Below are 23,527 nucleotides of genomic sequence, written 5' to 3'. Positions count from 1 at the left end.
AAAAGCCTCCCCGAAGGCCAAGTCTTCTACAACGCCCCCCCCCCAGTCTTCCGGCCACACCCCCCTGTGTGCCCTGTGTCCCCAACAATTTTTTTTTTTTTATCCTCTTCGCCACTGATCGGCTTGTTAGCCGCTTGGGCGATCGGTCACGTCTCTTTTCCTTTATATTCTTCACCAAAAGGTCGGCTCGCTAGCCGCCCGGGTGATCGGTCACGTCTCTGTCACGCACTGTTGGCAAATACTGGGCATGCACCGGCTCCTGAATGTACCTGAACCCGCTCCAGTGTTGGTCAAGTCTTCTCTTGAAAGAGCTCACACTCGGTGCCGTCACAACACTCTCTGGTAGATTGTTCCAAGAGTTTACAACCCTCACTCCGAAAAAGTTTGCCCTCACGGTTTTCTGGACTTGCGGCTTCTTCAATCTTGAGCTGTGACCCCTTGTGGGGCGAGCGTCCACCAGCTCCAAGTAAGGACACTCAACTGAGTAGTGCCCCCTGAGATGCTTATAAACCTCAACTAGGTCCCCCCTTGCCCGTCTGTAGTATAAGCTAGGCAAGTTCAGGCGCTCCATTGTCAACATACACACCTAGGTCCTTCTCACACACAGTCTCAACTAGTACATTTTCTTCATCCCGTTGGGACATATGGTACGCCTCCTTACCGTTGGTATGCCCCAGGTGCATCCTCTTACACTTCGTGACATTGAATCTCAGCAGCCATTCCTTCGACCATTCCTGGAGCCCACAGAGGTCCTTCTGCAGCTCTTCACAGTCCGCTTGGTTCTTAATTTCCCGAAATAACTTGGCGTCATCGGCAAACATTTGTATGGAGGAGTGTACAACGTCAGGCATATCATTTATGAAACAAACAAACAACAGCGGGCCCAATACACTACCCTGCGGTACCCCACTTGTTACAGGTACAGATGACGATTTCGTGCCATTAATCACCACACATTGCTTGCGGTCATGTAGAAAGTCTTCTATCCACGCTAGGACATTTCCCCGAATTCCGTACCCTTCCAGTTTGATTTTCAGCCTTTCGTGGGGTACACTGTCGAAAGCCTTGGCAAAATCTAGGTAAATATTGTCGATATTACCACCCCGTTCTAGAATATGGGTCCAAATATCCAATACCTTGAGCAATTGTGTCAAGCAAGAGCGCCCCGGCATAAAACCGTGTTGGCAATCTTTTACAAGGTTGTTTCGTAGTAGATGTTCCATCGCTGCATCTCTGATAATACTCTCAAGTACTTTACATATTATGCTGGTCAGGCTCACCGGTCTATAGTTGTTTGTGGAGTGCCTTCTTCAACAACACCTGCCTCTGCCTGGCCTCATCTGGCTACAACACAGCAGTCCCGACTCCCGGCCGTCTCCTAACTCAACTACTACTGGGCCTCCTCCTCGTCTCTACTCTGAGGCTGTCAGGCCTTGCGCTCCCACCGGTGCCCCCCCACAACCCCCCGCCAGTGACATGACACAGATCATATCCCTCTTCCAAGAATTTACCAACCGTATTGAAAAACTCTTCGCTACACTCTGTACCACCATCTCCCACCTACTCCTGCCTTCTGTTGCCACCCAGTCACTCCTCTCTGCTGGTTTGACACAAGCTGTTGGTCCCCCTGTGAGCCCCCCTGCTCACGGCCTACTCCACCGCCGGCGGCCTTCACTACTGGTGTAGTGCCTCCCGGGCCTGCCCTGGTGTGTCCTGCTGCCCCCGAGCGAAGTCCTGCCCCATCCTCACAACACTTGGTGCCTCAACCTGTCCACCACCCACCGCAAGCCGCGCCCGTGTCTGAGCTGTCTCCACCAGGGCTACCTGGACCTGAGGACACCACCCCCGGCTACCTGTACCCCACCGACATGTCGACGAACACACCTTCACAATCACACTAAAAGGTGTGTCCCTCAATGTTGTCAATGCCTATGTGCCTCCCTCCACCCCTACTGTACCTGCCCCACCACACCATATCACCTCCACCCCCACTGTACTTCGCCACGCCTAGTACATTGGCAACCCTGAGCCTGGCCGCACTGTTTGTAAACTTTGTGGTCAACAGACTCTCACACCCTCTTTCACCACATCCTCATCTGCCCTATGACCTCCCCCTACAGGGGTGGCACCTCTTCCCTCCCTGACCAGATATCCCTCCTCCTAGTCACAGGCCTGGCACTTGACATTATTAGTGACCTGCCACATTTTGCCATAAACAGATAAATTGTACCGGGAATTTTCCCCCCACACACTCATCATTGTCACTTTATGTAACTTGCTGACAAAACCCATGACCCTTCAGGCCTTTTACGCCCTTAATGCATGAGTCATAAAGGCAAGCATGAACTCCGCACGCTTCCCAGTTGGGCGCTGTAAACCCTTCTGCGCTTCACCTAGCACAGGATGTAAGGGGGTGCCCAATAAACTAGCCCCCACCGGGACAATCTGTTATCACTACACACTGATGACGTCATAGTAAGTGTTGACAAACAAAACGATAGTTGTCAGTTGTGGTGTGTGTGGTACAGGGTCATGAGTTTACTTGATAAATTAAACATTATATTGATTTCAAGATTATTCGATGCCTAACATATTGATATAGTTATAAGCATGATGAAATAACAGGCTATAGCAGTTAATGGCCGCGATGGTGAAGGTTAGAAGGCTGTTGTTGACACGTTGACAAGAGAGGAACAACCCAACGAGGCAATACATCACATTATCATGGCTATATCATCAATAATTCGTCTCTCGTATGTTTAAACTGATATGAAAAAAGGAATATTAGATTTTTAATCCTTAAAAGTAAGTTTGATGTGTATTATTCCCTTAGTATTTAGTGACAGTTTGAAAGCAGGGCTGAATTAACCACAAGGTAAATGTATAGAAAAGCACCGTGTTCTTTGGATGTTAAAAATAAGTTTTGGTAATTATATAGGACTAACCTGTGGGCTAAATTGATATAAAACAATTATAAACACGCCGAATTTTCATTGTTGTAGTTTGTGGAAATATGTTAAAAAACTGATATTTTTATAATAAACTCTTCTTAACATGTGTGGTTATGAAGAACAGACCTAACCAATTTAACCAAACAAACCTACCTAACTTGACCTAACTTCCCCGGTATATTAAACAGAAATAACTTACTATGATATGGTAAAATTTGAGGCATTTCTGGACATGAAATGATATGGCTGCATCGGCGCTATGCAGCTCTGGCGGGTTAATCCTATATATTAACCTATGTTTTAACTATGGCATTTGATATGAATTTCCTCAGGAAATCACTATTTTTTTTACATTCCCCCCCAACAATCTTAAGGGAAAAAGTTGGATTTTTTTTAGGAAATCAAATAAATTAAATACCAACCAACCAACCAAATCTGACCTGACCTAACCAGGGTTGCACCTTTTCTGTTTCCTACTGTTCGGCTGAAGAAAACTGGTGACCGCCAAATGTGTTGTTGTTCTTCGCGCAGTGTACACTGATTATTACACTTTGGACAAATACACCGTGGTTTCTAAAAAAGAAATTGCCTCACTATTTTTCTAATGAAACTCTGCAATTGATGTAAAATAATCTCTATCACAATGTCGGCACAGCTCTTCCACCTGGTCAACCATATCTGGTACTGAAAATTCAAATCTCCGCTCCCGACGCACCCACACACTGTTCATTGGCTAAGACAAAAAACTCTTGCCCAATAATAAGTCTCCTATCACTATAGCCAACAAGGAACTCCCACACCACCCCCGCCAGCACATGCGCTGTAGACGCTCAAGAAGCGAACACGGAGGTAACGGAGCACTGGCTGGGGGGGGTGGGGGGGTGTCAGAGCTTCTCCGCAAGACGTAAACAATAAATGGCGACACTTGTGACTGACCAAATATAATATTAATAGAAAATTAATATCTCGGTTATCCTTAATTTCCGGGGGAGATATCATAGAAAGGACCTCATGACATTTAGACCCTCGAGTTTAGGCCTTGATTTGGGTTTCTTATACTGAAATCTTTGTCACAAGTTCAGAAGTTGGATGAAAGAATATTTCAATTTGTTTGAAGATTTAATAAATTATTTTGGCAATTTCTGGGTAAAATTATCATTTCGATCATCCACCTATTTGAAATGAAGATCATAATCGTTCAAAACACACCCAAAACCATCAGAAAAACATAATTTCAACCTAACATAATCTAACCTAACCTCACTACCACCAAAAGGAGTTGTTCGATTTTGTGAATTTTTTCCACGGATGTTCTTATTATAGTAAGTAATTAAACTTACGTTTTTACTTTTATCCTCTTCGCCACTGATCAGCTTGTTAGCCTCTTGGGCGATCGGTCACATCTCTGTTATGCACTGTTGGCAAGTATTGGGCATGCACTGGTTCCTGAATGTATCTGAACCTGCTCCAGTGCTGGTCAAGTCTGGTCTTGAAAGAGCTCACACTGAGTGTCATCACAACACTGTGGCAGGTTGTTCCAAGAGTTCATAATTCTCACTCCAAAAAACTTTGCCCTCACAGTTTTTTGGACTTGTGGTTTCTTCAACCTTGAGTTGTGAACCCTTGTGGGGCAGATGTCCGCCAGCTCCAGGTATGGACACTCAACTGAGTAGTGCCCTCTGAGATGTTTATAAACTTCAATTAGGTCCCCCCTTGCCCATCCTTTACTGAAGTACGAGCTAGGCAGTTGCAAGTGCTCTAATCTCTCATGTCATAGTACAGGCACCAGTCTGGTGGCCCTTTGGATATTTTCTGTCAACTGACAGTCACTAGCATATCTCGGGGACCAGACTGGGTGACAGTAGTCCATATGGGGAAGCACCTGGCTGTGTCTTGAAGGGCGTTATGAGGGACGGACCTTCTAGACATTTACTAAAACCTAATAGAACCTGACCTAACCAGCCAAAGAATACTACCTAACCTTACCTAACGTCCTAGTTGCCCCCTGGACCCCCACCATATTAAACAGAAAGTACTTGTTTTGATATATGATACTAATGAAAGCAACTTTGTTGAAGCATGTTGGTGTAATTTTTGTGGACATGAGAGTATACTCAGACCGAGCGGGTCAGTTGTCAACAAACAGAGCAGACAACAATGCAAGATGATTCAGAGTAGAATTACGGTAAATACTGTAGTGAATTTATTTTTGTAGAGACATAGTCATACATACAGAAAGTGCAAAAAGAAATTAAAGAAATAATTATCATAGGGTATAAAGTTTTAATTATCTACAGGTTTCCACTGTGAAGCAATGTGGAGAGGTCAGAGGATACGTGGCACAGAATGCCATTGCTAGGGAAGGCAGCTAGGTAGTGTCCCGGCTAAAAGGCGAACATTGAGGCAGCTAGCGTCCTTGAGACTGTGATGCAGTGTGTACACTGACTAGAATCATTTTGTTCTTTTTTGTGCTTTCATTATTGCTATTTATATGCTTAAATTATTGCTGTTTGTATACCTACAATTTTAAGTTTTAATGATACAATCTACAGTTAAAGTTACTTTTAGGGGTGAATCTAGTTATCTGAACAGAGGCTTCGTAGTCAGTTACAGAGGGTTTACTGTACATTTAGTATAGTTACATTTTTGGTCTGGCGCTCCAAATTCCAGAAAACCCCTTATCCGGTAAAACCAGGTCCCAAACATGCTGGATAAAAGGTCCCATACCTGTAGAGTACAGTGCATATTAATACTGTATTTAATATTTTATATCCTCCCACAAATTATTGAAGGTGTGATTATGAAATGCTCTAATAATCCAGGAATACTGTGTACGTATAAGCAAGTATGGCGACCTGTGGTGTAATGGTCAGCATGCTCGCCTCGCAAGTGAGTGGACCCGGGTTTGATCCCCGGGCAGGGTGAAACTATGGGCAAGTTTCTTTACACCATTTCTCAACAGTAATTGAGAACCTGATGTTAATTGATTTGTGGATCGTATTCCGGGGTAATGGTTAGCCAGTTCAGTTGCCGAGTTGTCCGGTCTTCTCGGACTATTTCTTGACACTGGGTCATGCAGCTCGTTAACTCAGGGTGTGGTTGTAGTGTTGGTGACAGCTTCTGCACCTTAAACAAATTTACGCCAAGGAGGCCCTTGGGCCGGTCATCCTCGTTACACAACGTGCCACTATTATTATTATTTATGGCACATGAATAATTATTTTTTTGTTGTAAAAACTGCTATCCCTGTAAATGAGTACAGTCTACAAGTGGAGGGTATACAGATAACACTGACTCCCTGTATTGTAATACAGGGAGTATTGCTTTTATTTTTCTATTCAATACGGTGATGCAATACGTATTTATTTTTTTCCCCTGTTTTTAACTCAAAACTTCCAGAAGATTTTCCATTAACACAAATTTTTCTTCTATACTGTATCTCAAAATTCGATCCATAGCTTTTAGAGTCTTTTTAGAATGGAGGAATGTGGTTGCCAACCTTCAGATATGAGGACGGTGCTCTGATTGTTTGAATGCTAATTTCTGCAACTCGAGAAAGGCCTGTAAAGTACAGTGGAGTCACAATAATTCATGAAATACAAATTCACATTCTTAAATTCGTGGGTACCTCTACAACTATCTCTCTCTCTCTTTTTATTTTTTATTTTATTTTACTTTCAAATACCATGTACTGCTGCAGCAGTGTTTATTTACCATTACTTAAGAAATCCTAATACAGTAGTTGATAAAATAACAAATCAACTCTCTAATGTGACTTAGAAATAAAGAAAATATAATGTAAACCTACTAAGAAAGAAAATGACGAGCGAGAAGTGAACTCTGTGTAGGAGAGGTGGGAGGTAGGGCGGTTGGGTGGCTGAACCGAGCTGAAAATTCCCTTCCTTGCTCTGGGAGACTCCTTCACCCCCACAACCCCGTTAAAACAACAGTAAGCAATTTCACCCAAATTCCTTTTTGATTTAGGTTTATTTGGTGCTGGGTTAATAAAATGTTTTTGTAAAATAATAACTTCCCCCCCCCAAAAAAAAATTCCCTCACTCAACCCCAGCCCACACCCATGCTTGTCTTAATGTTGGCATACTGGTGTCACCCAGAGGAGGATTATGAGAAGGGAAGGACATTTCTACAAGTCATTCTATTGAGGCTTGGTTGTATTCCAGGATTTTAAGATGAATCCTTCATGTCTCTTTTCCATGCAATACTGTACTTTGGATCAACTTCTATGTGTGTTAAGGGTTGACCACAAACCAAATTTTTAGTGTTGTGCCTGAAGGATTACTCTTATTTCTCACTGGGGGGACTGGTTAGGGATCCTTTCATTCTCTTTGTGTGATAAAGGTGTTTGTGAGCAGACTGGTTTAATCAGGATTTTCTTCATAATGAAAGCCAATACACTCACTTTTGTGTTGCATGCTTTCCAATCATAACCCTGTGGAGTGAATTTTCCTCTTCCTTACTAAAAGGGCACCCATCTTGGGATGTGTGGACAATTCCTCCAAGTACAATAGTCGGCCTATGTAGTACAGTACAGTATATGTGGCACCTGGGAACCTGTGTTGTTCTTTACAGTCCATGCCTCTCTCCTCCCAGTGGTACTAGTTGATTAGAGCATACTGTACATGGTTGCCTGATTCACTGTGATAGATATAAATGATGGATTAATCTAGAAATCACAGTTTACTGTATCGAGTGACTCGGATCTCTCTCTTTTCCTTAAGGATGATGAGGAGGTGGGAACTGAGGCATTGAGCCATAATCTGTTTGGGTTGGAGGTCATACCCAGGAAGTGCAGTGGGAGCTCTTGGCCTTCAGACAGCTGTTTTGTCAGAGTTATCACTGTCATAGGGGGACCTAGGAGTTAAACTTGCAAGCTTATTAGTGAAGTACATTATTCTTAGTCCAAGCTTGTCATGAAATTGAATTTCAGTGTTAATCCTCACTTTTGTTGGCAAAAATATTATTCACACCATATGGATTCAGTTTAATCTAATCCAAAATAAGTCTACCTAACCTTTTCCAATCCAATCTAACTAATACAGGTACCAGTACCTGTACTTTATTCTAAACTGGATAATGTTATTGTGATGTATTCCTCTGGTACAGACTGTACAGAATGCGTGGATGGAGTTTGCTGCGTGTTTGGCCATGGTTGCTGTCATTCGTGGGTTATTCTCGGGTCAGTCTTGTAGATGACTTGAAGCACCAAACAACATCAAGCATAAAACAGGTACTACCTTAATCTTACAGAGCTTTAAACTAAGTTTAAATTACTTTGCTAATACTGTATGACTACTTCCTTAAATAAGATGTGTAAAAATGAAAATTACAATCTGACTGAACAATAAAAATTTTTAGTTGGACATTGACAGAGAAAGTTTATAACATATTTTTTGCTTGTTTAACCCTTTGCGTACAAAGTGTCTCTCTGTGTTGGATAAAGTCGTTTGGCTTTAGCCAAATCAAATACAGTACAGGTATTAAAATTGGTGCCCAGTAGGTTCGGGTTAAGTAACCTAATGTAATCACATAAGTAAAGCAAAGTAATTAACTCATGGAAACATCAGTGCATATACAGTGAAAGAAAATCAAGACAGTGATAACATTGTACAAGGGAGTCTTCATTATACACTGGGGATGTGTTCCAGAGAAACAAGACTTATAGTGAAACCTTTTATAATTAGGAATCTTTCCACATTAGAATTAATGTAATTAGGAATACAGTATATGTGTTCTAACTTGTACAGTAATACCCCTTGAAAGCTCAGGATGTGTTCATGGAGAGAGATCTTATAGTAAATCAGCTTATAATGGGGTCAATATAACATACAGTATAGTATTTGATATGGAGATGCTGTACAGTATGTTCATTACAACATTATTTATTATCTTTGAGTGATACATACAGGCAGTCCCAGCATTGTGGACGTCCGCCGATACGAACGAGTTTAAATTTTAAAATGACAATACAGTACTGGGGGCCCCCAAATCCGCGGATTTCTATTTCACAATCCTCTATTATTCGCGGATGACACTCTGGATGTACCCAAGAGTGTCTGTGGGTAGTTTTAAAGTTGCTGGCATTTTTTCGGCTGGGACAGGGAGCCATTCATTCTAGAGACAGTAAGTCATTAGCGCAATGCTGTTGATAGCTTTTGTCCTACATTTTACTTTTATCCTCTTCATCACTGATCGGCTCGTTAGCCGCTTGGGCGATCGGTCACAAAAGAGAAACTTAATAGCTAGTCGGTAAACCTGACAAGGTTATGAGTTCCATTTAACTCTACTGTATTTGTTAACTACTATGGTTATATTTTCTTTTATGTTGCAGTACACTTGGTGCAAAAATATATTTTTAAATAGACTTTTACTGACATTTTATTCTGTTTTTCTTTTAGGATGTTCCATATTTGTTAACTTGAAAAAGAAATGATGTACGTATACAGTAATTTATTTTCATATACTGTACAGTAGTTTCTTTTCATATAGTATTTGTTGGTTGTAAGTAGTTATTAATATACTTATGTTATTTAAGAGATCTTTCCTGAATTATTCTTGATCATGTGACTCTTACATGAATTTTTCAGAAGGAGGGTGATTCTTTTGGTCAAGGCAACTCCAGTGAGATAGGTAAGTTGGCAGAAATATTAAATAAAACTGTATGTGTTGCCTGATGCCAAGTCAGAACAATTTGTGTACATACCCATCAAAGGCTTTGGGTTTTAGGCCAAGGAACCCTAAACTTGGCCCAAAGAGCTAATCCAAAGATTCTCCAACTTAATTTTAGTAAACATAGCTTTTAAAAGGGGCTACAATAACTGAAACCAAAGCTACCATGGAAGGCTGTGAAGTGACAAGTCATAAAACCATACAGTACATACATTTCAGTTATAGAGCATTTTATATCATCCAATAAGACTTAGACAAATGGAAAATTATGATATAAAGTCTGACATTTCTGATTTTTCATTATCAGCTGTTTTTCTTTTATCTGTGATAATTATATGTATGTACAGTTGCCAGCAAAAGTTCTCCCACAGTCCTGTGTAGCAAGTTGTGGGAGGACTTTTTTACTGGCAACTGTACCTCAATGTTTCTACTGGTACATTACAATGCAAATGTTTTAGTAATGACAACATAGAGTATTATGTGTAATAAAAAACAAACTATAATGGTGAGGGAGGTGGTGGTGATGAGTGAAAGTGAGGCGTCAGTTTCTATGAATTGTGCACTGCCAATCACAGGTGATCAGCTGATAGTTACACCCTCAAATCTGTTGATATCTAGTGGCCAGCAAAGTCTTCAAACATTGGCTGGAAATCATACTTTGTCACCTAATTATTCCCACTACACACCATACCACCCTTACATGACTGCAGCTGAACTATTTTGTTCAGTGTTGACAGTGATTGATTGATTTAAGATTTTGTTTTTGTTTTTTTACTTACCTGCATGACTTATGGCATTGATAACTGATGAGTGTATGAGACAAGAGGATGAGAAGTGCATGCCATAAGTAATTTTCTTTCAGGTAATACATAACAAGTGGTGGAATTAATTCATAGTAGCCAAGATGAGCTGGAACGCAAACAGTAATAGTGACTAAAGGAAACTTTGACATTATAAACTTTTTAGAAGCATGTTGCCTCTTTTGTTACTAACTGTCTCATGGTTGCACTGCATACAATATCAATCAATAAGTAAAAGACCAATCAAGAATACTCTTAAATTATATTATGGTACCTCAAGGAAACACAACCCTGCCTTGCCAGCTATGAAACCAGTTTAAATTTATTAATGGCAATGGGACACCGTGTAATCAGGAAATAATGGCCGACCCATACAAGCAAAGAAAATGGCATGAAAGCAGTGACAATGATGATGGTGTCAGATTTATTCATAAATGTATTAAAGATTGTACCCAAGAAATTAACAAAATAAAATATTTAAATTTGAAAAGATTCAACTGCCTGTACTGACAGTACAGTATAGGTACAGAACTTATAACAACTTCAAGTACTGTACTACCATATTTTATGGCATAAGCTGCATGGCCAGGGAGTATTTAGGAGAAAACCTTTATGTGGATTTTCCTCCTGTGGCCATAGTTTTCTTAAAATAATATACAGTATATAGTACCAGAAAATGTGAGGAATAAATAAAAAGAATACATTGAGTTCTGCTATAACGCGTGTTTTGATAACGCGAATTTGCTCTAACGCGATTTATGAATTAGGAACGATATTTGTATAACGCGAACGCTTGTTTGCTATAACGCGATTTTTGCTTACTATTTCTCCAATTTTGTGGTACAGTGGGGTATGCTATAACGAATCTAATTGGTTCTAGAACCTTGTTTGTTATAGCATTCGTTCGTTATAGGATTAATCCGTTCCAGGCCCCCAAATACAGCCACTTAACACTGAAAAATATAATATAAAATTGTAAAAATTGTAAAAAAGTGCATAAATATGCATCTAAACCCCTGAAATAAAGAATATCATTAATATTTGTAATAAAAAAACAATAAATTAGAAAAAAAAAAAAAAATTAAATAATGTTCGTTGTAGGAGTTTCGTTCGTTATAGCATACCCCACTGTATTAACTGTGAATATAGTAAAGAATATCAACGAGAAGCGTTCTGGTGATAGAATTCCCGGTGATGATCGTAAAAGAAAGGATATAACACTTGAAGAGAAGCTCGATTTTATCAACCTCAAAATCACCCTTCTCCCCCATCAAGTAAAGTGTTACATTTACTGTATGATTTCATTATTAGATATGAATGTAACATTTATTTAGACTGTGCTATCCTTTGTATTAGGCTAACTACTAAATTTTTTCGATTTCGAGTAATCTGCACCTAACCCTATTTTCTCCATAAGCCCTGTTATTTCTATTACGCGATTTTCTAAAACACGATATTTTACATGAACACAATTATCGCGTTATAGGAGAACTACCTGTACCAATAAATAAGTTACAAGATAAAATATTGTATGGCCAAACTAGTAAATAAAAGCCAAATGAAAGTTTAACACAGTCGCCATTTACATATATTTGTACTCACTGCTTTGCCATAGCAATGGAGACACTACCTCCACCAATTCCCGAGCAACTCCCCCCCCCCTCCCCCCACATGCCTCGCCTCTTCCTGCTCCCCTACTGAGCCAGCTAACTTTGTGCAAAGAAAATGTATATTCCCTTTATGTTTTTGCCTTTAGGAAAATTATTTCTTTTGCATTTTTCACAATATGTATGTAGGATGGTGTGTGTATGTAACGGAGTAAAAATATATGAAGAAAGTTACGTATATCTACCTGAAAATACGAGATGAAAAACAACAATAACTCCTCACAGCTTGGCCCAGTAGCCTGGTGGTTACAGTGATGAGTCTATCCTGGCTACAATGCTGCCAGCGATGTTAACAGATGCAAATGTGAACAGAAAGTTAAAAGTAAATCTTCATTTGTATCAAGTCTTTGTAAATTTAAGACTAAAGGTTACAGGTACAGCATTAATAGATTGTAATGCTTGTAAGAGTTCAGAAATAGTTACTGCTTAGCTACCTCTGAAGAGTTGGGTGTCTGCCATATGGATGCTAATCATCTCAGGTTATCATCATCAGTACATAAGTTATAAATTGAGCTATTATATTTACAAAATATATTTTTTTTAATTAATTAAAGATAATAATGATGTGTTTAAGTAGGCAATAACATATTTTAAATTCTGGAGTTGGGTTAGATTGAATTTAGCCTACTGGAGACAGCAACTGGGGGATTCATTAGCTTAGGGGAGACCGCAACTTCACATATAAGATGCAGGCTGATTTTTTTAGCCACTTTTCAGAAAAAAAGGGTGTCTTATCGATAAAATATGGTAGTACATGTACTGTACAATACTTGTAAAAATCATAAATTTGTATGAAATGTATCTGGCCATACTTGGTGCCACCAGAGAGTTTCTTGAATGTCAGGTAAGTCAAGTTGTATGCTTCTGATGAACAAAAGGTTACTTCATCTGCTTCTTGGTAATTTATCAATTCTCCTGTTACAAGGATTGAGGGTATTAGGCAAGGCAAGTTAATCTACCTTGTGTCCATGTGAAGACTTACTAAAACATGAGAGGATTTTTTTACAAGTATAAACCTGCCAGTGTTCTCTACATGTTCATACCTATTCTCTGTATGTTAATATTTGTCTTCTGTATGTTCACACGTGTTTTAAGGAAGGAACTGATACAGCATACCGGTATATGTTATGGTATTGATGGTTTATTTGTACATCAGAATCTAATCATGGAATTAAAAGTTGTTCAGTGTTAACATTTATTACACTAGAGGTTAGGCAAACTTTATTCAGGTCATCAGCACTTATGTACAATATTTTCATGTTCGTATATAACAATCTGTGTACAGTATTTTTATTTTCATAAATTTTTCAGGTTTTGGAAAGCGCCATGTGCTCATCATTTTGTTATTCTTGGGATTTGCCGGTGTTTATGCTATGCGGGTTAATTTATCTGTGGCCATCGTTGCCATGGTTAAATCTCGTCCTCGGTCTCAGAACCAAAATGAACAAATTGATGAAACGTGTCCAATACCTGAGGCTCAGAGAACAAAAATGGGTTCTTCAGAAATTGTAAGTACAGTACTGTACCTCAATATTTTATCAGTTTATAAGATGTTTTCATGGGATCTTTGTTTTACTCATTCTCTGTATTTTTCCCAAGTTCATTGTTAGTGTTGATACTGGAAAACCCTGGTGTAGGAGGATTTGATTAACAAAAATTTGCAGTCACAAAATAAAAGGTCCCACACATTGATTTATGAGTGCAAATCCCAAAGTTGTGAAAAATATTTCTTTAGTACTGTAATAATGGATATGCAGTATGCTAAAATAATGCAGTTGTTTTTACTTCCAATATGCTTACTTATTTAACTATCTATCTTCATTATTTTCAATCACTTGCAATGTTATTAAGTCCAAATATACACTTCCAATGTGTCATTATTCTCTTCCAATCACTATTCAGTATGTAAGTAGTAATCTTCCTGTTAGCTGGAATCTGATCTCCAGGACTCTTCAATAGCTGGAATTGATATCGACTCAGATTTTTTCTGGAAAAATTCTCTTTATTCCTGTGTCTGTGAATTAGTTTCTGGGGATGAAAATCAACCACATTTTGTGAGAAAAATCCGGAAAATATCCAAACTTTCCTGTTCCGATCCTGGGAAATAATATTCCGAGAGTTCCAAAAGGGTGTGTGAATGGAAAGGCTGCTTGGCTAACTTGGGCTATAGGCTTGTGTGTTGTGATTAGCTAATGCTGTCATGTGACTGCATAGGGTGCCTTTGATAGGCTGATGCATCTCCCAGCTTATCACTTCTAAGCCTAGTTTCATGACGCACTTAGTTCATAGTCCTCTGCCATTGTACAAGGTTAATTCCTCACTCGCTGCTTTTTTGCATTAATTTGCATTCTGCAGTGCTGTGCATTACTGTGCAGTACCAGGACACAATCAGCCAAGAATACAGTGTTAAAGCAGTGTTAGGATTTAAACTGTGATTACAGTTACATATATTGTGTGAAAGTACCTTTTGTACAGAAAAAAGGGCTTACACTGGAGCACCTTAGCTTTCGTCTTTATTCAAGACATCTTCAAGTCATGAGACCCACTAATCCCTTACCCCACCCTGAGAATGGGTGACCTGACATTGTATCAGAAGATCAGTAATAGGAGATCACTTATCCCCATTCCCACCTCCACTGTAAATGAGAAAAGAGTTTATACACAATGGTTGACCTGCCATTGCAGCAGGTTAGTAACATAAGACCCACTAATCCCCTACCACACCTTCATCGTAAGTGTTGAGACATGAAAAGTGATTACGGTTACATATTGCATTCAACAGATTGGACAGTTTATGCCATCTATACCGGTTAGGCTCAAAATGACAACACCTGCTAAGTACAGAATACAGTTATAGTGTACATTTTATTATATATATATATATATATATATATATATATATATATATATATATATATATATATATATATATATATATATATATATACAGTACTCCCTCTTTATCGACGGGGGTTACGTTCTGTAAACGGCCGTCGATAAAGAAACCGTCGATACCGTGATGGTTACGTAATTTTTCTAACTATTATTAGCATATGTTGAATAAATGTACCTTTAAGCATTAATGCGTTTCCTTTACGCATAACCTTAAATAATAGTGTATAAATAATAATATAATAAGTGGACAAAAATACTAGCAAACTTACGATTTCATTTATTGAAGTGAACATCGGTCCTTACAGTAAACAAAACAGTGTACAGTACAGTAAAAGTCCAAAAATCCGGATGCCCAAGGCAAATTGTTTACCATTTATTATTACAACACTTTACACTGAAACGCGGGTAGTTTCAACAAAAATATTGTATATTTCCATTCAAGTATTTATTCAAGTCAATTAGGAGGGAATATTATTGTAATACAACAGTTTTTTAACTAAACCATTCGAAAAGTGATTACGGTAACATCTTTTGAACGAAAGAAAGCGAAGTCATTGTTTTCGTCACGATTTTATCCCACTTTCCACTGTAATACGTACGTCATTTCAACAAAAATATTACATTTCCGTGAATGTATTATATCAAGCACAGTATGAATAGAATATCATTGTAATATAACAGAATTTTAACCGAAAACTATTAAAAAAACGAGTAACATCTCAAGAACATCGGAAGCTTAGGTTTTTGTTTTCGTCATGTATTTTATCCTATTTTACATTGAAATACGTCACGTTTCAGCAAAACTACTATTTATTTCCGAGAATATATTCATTCAGGCGCAGTTTAGGTAAAATATACGTGTGATGTAATAATTTTTTAACTGAAAACGATTCGAAAAACACGTAGCCTCTAGCCCTGTTCAAGGAGAGGACTGGGAGAAGCTGTTTGGTGCTGCAGACGATGACAAGGAAAATGATTTTGATGGATTTTAATGAAAATATTCAGAAATATGGTATCGTAATATTTATTCAAGTCAATTAGGATATTATTGTAATACAATACAACAGTTTTTTAACTAAACCATTCGAAAAGTGATTACGGTAACATCTTTTGAACGAAAGAAAGCGCAAGTCATTGTTTTCGTCACGATTTGATCCCACTTTCCACTGTAATACGTACGTCATTTTAGCAAAAATATTACATTTCCGTGAATGTATTATATCAAGCACAGTATGAATAGAATATCATTGTAATATAACAGAATTTTAACCGAAAACTATTAAAAAAACGAGTAACATCTCAAGAACATCGGAAGCTTAGGTAAAGTCTTTTGTTTCCGTCATGTATTTTATCCTATTTTACATTGAAATACATCACGTTTCAGCAAAACTACTATTTATTTCCGAGAATATATTCATTCAGGCGCAGTTTAGGTAAAATATACGTGTGATGTAATAATTTTTTAACTGAAAACGATTCGAAAAACACGTACCCTCTAGCCCTGTTCAAGGAGAGGACTGGGAGAAGCTGTTTGGTGCCAAAATAAAAATCCGGCTAAATAATCCGTCGATAATCGAAACCGTCGATAAAAAATCCGTCGATAAAGAGGGAGTACTGTATATATATATATATATATATATATATATATATATATATATATATATATATATATATATATATATATATATATATATATATATATATATATATATATATATATCTCAGAAGAGGAGGATGTTGTGACTTAGTCCATGCTATGAATGGTGCACGTGTTGAATGTCTACTCTAACATACCCGAATGACATGTACCCATGCACCAAATTAAACTGAAACATACTGTCAATAAGCTGTTAATTTTCCAAGCATCATATCTCAGATATTTTCCCACAAACATATCAAGGTATTATATAGTTATGGAAGAGGAATTTTATGAGTTTTGCAATGGTGGCTTTGGATTTTTTATATGACTAATTATGGGGAGGATGGGAGAGGAAATAGAGACAAATGTGACCTACCAGCACAGCTGATGGGAAGACACTGATGGACAGTGGAACTACACCAGTGTTTTGGTACTTTCTGGAAGCTTCACTCGCAAGATCATGTATTCATCTATGATGCACGAAAATTTGACATAATTATCAGGAGAGCATTATTTTGGGTTAATTTTTAAATTTAATGGCGCGCTTCGCGTCACCGTTGCAAATAATGCTACCCAATGATTTGACACAATTTGCGTCATAATGTGCAAGAGGGCTAATGAGATAATCCATATACTAAATCAGTAGTAGGCAGCTACCAAACAGGGAGGTACTACCGCCTGGGAAGATATTGGAAGCATAATGTGTTGTCTAATGGTAGACCCTACTGCCATATGGCATCACAAAAATTGTGACCAAGTCCCAGGTTGCTGGTCTGACTTTCTGCCTCATTTACACACAATTGCAGGGTCTCAATTGTTTCTCTTACATGACAACACAACATACATATAGCATTTCTCACTGTTGATTTTTTTTTCATTCTTGTATTTATCATTATTATTATCACAGTGTTGTTATTATTATTATTACCGTTAATATTTTATTTTACATTTTATTATAAATTTTATTTCCTATGAATTATTATTATTACATTTTCGCCCCTCGGGCCACGATATGGGTGGGCTAATCCCCGTAAAAAAAACAAGAAAAAAACTCTAATATTTACTTTATATTGTATAAGATAATTAATCGACGATAATTGTTTACAGGGAGGAGAATTTGACTGGGATGAAGAAACCCAAGGGATGATTCTTGGGAGTTTCTTTTATGGCTACCTTTTGACAAACTACCTTGGAGGGTACTTGGCTGAGAGACTGGGTGGACGACTAATTTTTGGTACTGGAGTAACACTTACTGCTCTCCTCACTGTCATTTCACCTCTGGCTGCAAGACATTCCTCCAGTGCATTTGTCATCATTAGAATTCTAGAAGGAATGACTGAGGTGAGTATTACAATATAGTATATTGTATTTTCCAGCTAGGAGGGCACATAGAAGTCCTCCATATAATACCCAATTCTCACTCTATAAAATTGGGATTGGTTAGTACGTTACCTTCAATGATTTATGGCCAGACCAGTGAGGAATGGGGAGGGATGTGTATACCCCAACCTAAAACAGACTGGGATTTGACAATATTAAAGTGTGACACTGTTATAGTGATGGCATCCATTATTTTCACATATCATATCAGATGTCAACCATAGTGAGGGAGTACAGGACTTGCAGTGGGGGTTGATAGTGGCTGAGACAGTGAGGCCAGCACAAACTGGACAAGTTACCAGCTGAAATGCACACGATGGCATTGTAGGGAACTTGTGACACTAGCACCTCCAGTGAGGTAGTCACAGGTTATCCAGTAATTACTAACAACTATCTACTCGGGGTTCACAGGTAGGTGATACACTGATCACTTCATGCACTATACACTAAAAAGTAGGATTTCTTAAGGGATCAGGCTCCCACAGGACTGACTTTCTTTTTGGATGAAGAATAAAGCTATGAGCATGCTGATGCTCTGGTGAAAGCAGCTGCTTCTTGCCCTTTGGCACATCATTCCCCTCTACCTGCCTATGATATGAAACCAGTAATAAGAGCTGCCATCCGCTCGAGTTGGCAATGCAGGTGGGATGTTGTTGGAGCAAACAAGCTCTGCGACGTCCACCCTGCTTTAGGTGCCTTGAAATATCAGGGACTGTCGCACCGCTGGGAGACTGTTTTGGCCACACACAACTGACTCGTGGTTTTGTAATGGAGAGGGCACCCCCTCCCCATTGTGATGACTGCTTGGTCCCATTGACTGTTCAACACTTCCTAATGGAGTACCCCAGTGTCAGAGATCTTTGTTGTAAGCACCTCTCTCAGTGCCAGAGGGGGAACCAGGTCTTACTGTCTCTCTTTGGTGCTGGGAGGGTAGCGTGGGAGGGGACGTCATTTCCTTCATGGAAGAAATCGGCCTTCTACACATGCTTGAGTTTATCTATTAATGTTTCAATGTTTTTTATGAAAGTTTTATGCTATTTATTACTTATGTTTTTTACCTTGCATTATTTAATTTTAGTCTTCTAAGCCTTTATTGTAATTTGGCGACATATGACTTGAGCTGTTGCGTCTCCAGGGATGTAATTACCACGATCAATCAATTAATAACGTCCTTTATGTATTTGCAGGGCGTCACCTTCCCAGCCATGAATGTGATGATTTCACACTGGATTCCTCCTCAGGAGCGAGCACGTTCCTTGGCTCGTATTTGTGGTGGTATGTTTCTTTGCTTTCATATTTTCATTCAGATATAATATGAGATGCTCCAAATTTGCCACAATATGACATGTTTAGTGACAAGCAATAATAACTATGGCTAACCATCCTTCACTTGGTAGGTCAAGTTTATGCTCTCTTAAGCCATTGTTCTAGGACCAGGAAACCTTGACATAAGTTACCTATATGTAATATAAATACTGTACAGTAATATAAATGATTAATAAATCTCTCCTTTAGCAACAATAGAGTAGCTCTAAGGAGAGGTACAGTAATTAGAAGCCCAGCTTTAATCCCTTGTGGACAAGATGTCTTGAATAAAGACAAAAGCTAAGGTTCTCCGTTGTTTCCCTTTTCCCTGTGTGATTTTATCAAGATTTATCTTATCCACATTTCCAGAATATAATTTACATTGCTGGAATTCTTACAATTTGATGATCATTTTGAATATAAACATCATAGATTTTGCATTAGACATACAAATTTTAGATATAATGTTTACTCTGAGTAAATATGTTATCTTTTGTGAAAAATATATGACATTTATATTCAAAATATTCCTGGTCTTACAAGGAATCCAGCAATGTCAATTATATTATCCTAACTTTAGTTTGAGGTATTATTTATTACTGTACCTGGTTTTCCCCCCAAAATTTCTCAGAGGGAAGAGCCAGCAAGTGTATTGTGAGAAGAGGGGGAGGGAGTCGAGTCCATTATTTGAATGGACATTAACTTGGCGACTGTATTTCTCTATTTCTCTTAAGTATTAATTGTGTGCATGTACCATCATAAAATTAAGATGTTATTTTTACTAGAACATAGGTATTGTGTTGGAAAAAGTGGAGTTTGGGGGTCAGCTGGTCTCTATTTCATTTAATCCCATATGTTATGTTATTCACTTTACGCGTTTCTCACTTTCCGCGGTACCCTGTGGGTTACATTAACCGCGTAAAGTGAGGGTTGACTGTATATATATATATATATATATATATATATATATATATATATATATATATATATATATATATATATATATATATATATATATATATATATATATATATATATATATATATATACATACATATATATATATATATATATATATATATATATACACATACACAGTAGGCTCTCGCCAATAACGACTTCCACAATAACGTTTTCGACAATAACGGTAAGTTACAATAGATACCCATTTTCGATAATAACGTCTGGATTCTCTTGAATAACGGAAATTTCGCGGGAAGTGTCCGAGCGCATCAATGATAGCGTTTGTTTGCCGCCATGTTGATGACGTAATTGTCCGGTCCGCCTCACTCTCACTCTCACACACACTCAGTGGAATACAGCGCTGCGCCCACGTGTGAGATTTTTGCCTCTATAACCAGTGGTTGCTAGGGTTGGTGATCAATAATGGCTTCTGCATTTTTGCCTGTGGGGGCTAGGGGAGGTGGTGGAGGGAGTGGTTTGCCACCTGAATGACTGGGAACTTTTAAAGTGAGGAAATTGAACTGTCCTGAGTCTACAGTGCGAAATATTAAGAGGAACTTAGAGGAGACCAAGAAGAGTATTGCGCTGGCTAGAAATATTTCGGTAGTGATGGAAATGCGAGGCGAGCTATGAATGATAAAGGCGATAGAAACGGGTTGTTCGTGATAACCGAGCATTTTCTTGTGAAATGGTTAGCTTGTAGAATGAAAGACAGTGCAAGTGTTAGCGGCCCTCAGATACGGAACAATCATCACACCAAGCACCTCAAAAATGCCCCCAAGCTAAGTGTTATATTACTCAAACTCTTTATTTTGATGGTTGAATAACAGTTCTTTTTATTTCAGCTAACAAAAAGTGTTAGGAGGGCTTCAAGGGGAAAAAATGGGTGAAATTCTTGTGGCGGCAGCACCAATAAACCCTTTTTACATGTATTTTAATGTCATACAAATAATGTTTTCGCTAATAACGTGTTTTTCAGGCACCTATTAAACGTTATTGGTGAGAGCCTACTGTATATATATATACAGTCAACCCTCGCTTTACGCGGTCCCACTTAATGCGTTTCCACGTTTACGCGGTACCCTGCCGAAACCGGAATGCTTACTTTCTGCGGTGTGTGTACCCTTATACGCGGAGAGCGGCGCGAGCAGGGTGCGCACAAGGTCGCCCAGTCATCAAAACATTACGGAGTTCCTCACCCGCCACCCACCACAGCCGGCCCAAGTCAGTGATAGTGATAATGATAATGAGGATATGGACTTTGAGGGGTTTGACAAAGGGGCCCTGCAAGCCTCTGTGGTGGATAGTGATACAATTGATACAAGTGATACAGGTGAGGGCCAATAATCTGCCCTCTGCCTCGGAACCAACCCCCCATCCCCGTGTGCCCAGCCATCTTTTCTACTAATGTAAGTTTTAAAAAACCTAATATTATTGATATTTCTCTTAATTATTTATTGTGTGTGCATACCATCATAAAATTAAGAAGTTATTTTTACTACAACGTAGGTATTGTGTCTGAAAAAGTGGAGTTTGGGGGTCGGCCCGGTCTCTATTTCAATTAATCCCATGTGTTATGTTGTTCAATTTACGCGTTTCTCACTTTACGCGGGCCGCCGTGGGTTCATTTGACCGCGTAAAGTGAGGGTTCACTGTATATATATATATATATATATATATATATATATATATATATATATATATATATATATATATATATATATATATATATATATATATATATATATATATATATATATATATATATATATATAATAATAATATATATATATATATATATATACACATGTATGTATGCATACACAGCTAGACCCCGACTTACGACTGCTACGACTTAGACCGTCGGGACTTACGACCGCCGCAGACCATTTTTTTTTTAATTTTTTTTTTTCAAAATGACACACGCATTTTCTATACCGAAACGTTTCCAGTTAATGTAGTCTCCATGTATAGTTAGAAAAATATGGGGACCCCATGTGCATTCAGCTGACTACATTAAAGGTAAGTGCTCAGTCACACTGTATCCATTCCTCATTAATTATTACTTTCACTGTACTGTATCCATTCCTCATTATTTATTACTTTTACTGTATATATATATATATATATATATATATATATATATATATATATATATATATATATATATATATATATATATATATATATATATATATATATATATATATATATATATATATATATATATATATATATATATATATATATATATATATACAGTATAGTTATTTATTTATTTATTTATTTATTTTATTTTTTTATAATTATTATATTTTTTTTTCAGGATGCCAACTTGGAACTGTGATAACATTGTCAATAAGTGGATGGCTCACTCAAACTCCTTGGGGTTGGCCATCAGTTTTCATCATTTTTGGTTTGTATGGCCTTGTGTGGGGGTGTTTGTGGTTCATGTATGCTTATGACACCCCGGATCTCCACCCGACAGTCTCCACTGCAGAAAAGATTTACATCAAGCAGGGCACAGGAGATCACAGGAAGAACGAGGTAAATCTGTTTTCATAATGACACAAGATTATCTTATTGTTTCAGATGCAAATGTATTGCTGTATTAATGCCTATAGAATTTTAATTTTTAAACCTTTCCCTACCAAATGCAGGTTGATTGACATCAAGAGCAAATATACACTGGCATTCTCTCTCTTTTTTTTTTCATTCATTCTCATGCAGCAGATATGTTCTGTTAAGGTACAGTGCTCTCCTTCCTTAACAAGATTTCAAGTCTAGTTTGCCTTCTACTTCACACAAGCCAGCAACAGGTCCTTCCTGAAAAGTTACTCAATCCAATACTCTTTAGTTAATCTTGCAAACTGTTACTTCCTGGATGACCATCCCTCTCACTTCGAGTGCATCCTTCACTTGATCCTTCCATTTCCTTAGTCTTTCTCTCTCCTTCCTACCATCCACCTCTAACTTCCTCTAATTATGTTCAAACTACTCGACTGGACATGATCTGCTCTCTACTTAACACCTCTATCTCCTCCTCATTTCTTCCTAATTATTTACATCATATGCAAATTTGTGTATGAAAACCCTAAAGTGATAAATTAGGTCATGTGCAATTTTGCATATGTAAACCCCAAGAGCGTTAATACCTGTACCCTTCATATAGGCATCTCCAGATATGCATTGTTACCAAATTCATTTCTCTAACACAATTAGAGCAGATGTGAATAAATA

General features: G+C 38.2%; 1 protein-coding gene across 9 annotated transcripts in view; it reads left to right on the top strand.

The window, feature by feature from the left end:
- Positions 1-1,856: 1,856 nt before the first annotated feature.
- Positions 1,857-23,527, top strand: part of LOC121876489 (sialin-like) — a 41,352-nt gene continuing 19,681 nt past the window's right edge. For 5 of the 9 annotated variants that reach the window (XM_042381604.1, XM_042381597.1, XM_042381603.1 and 2 more), the window contains exons 1-7: positions 2,520-2,805; positions 8,076-8,199; positions 9,557-9,599; positions 13,417-13,613; positions 17,747-17,980; positions 19,207-19,294; positions 22,614-22,834. In XM_042381604.1, coding sequence (XP_042237538.1) covers positions 8,086-8,199; positions 9,557-9,599; positions 13,417-13,613; positions 17,747-17,980; positions 19,207-19,294; positions 22,614-22,834 — 897 coding nt within the window. In that variant the 5' untranslated portion in view covers positions 2,520-2,805; positions 8,076-8,085. The other 4 variants (XM_042381599.1, XM_042381598.1, XM_042381600.1 and 1 more) reach the window with 4 other exon arrangements.

Source organism: Homarus americanus, unplaced genomic scaffold (assembly GCF_018991925.1).
Source record: "Homarus americanus isolate GMGI-L3 unplaced genomic scaffold, GMGI_Hamer_2.0 scaffold42442, whole genome shotgun sequence".
NCBI classification, from domain to species: domain Eukaryota; kingdom Metazoa; phylum Arthropoda; class Malacostraca; order Decapoda; family Nephropidae; genus Homarus; species Homarus americanus.
The sequence above is the reverse complement of the archived record's forward strand: the minus strand, read 5'-3'. Positions and strand labels throughout refer to the sequence as shown.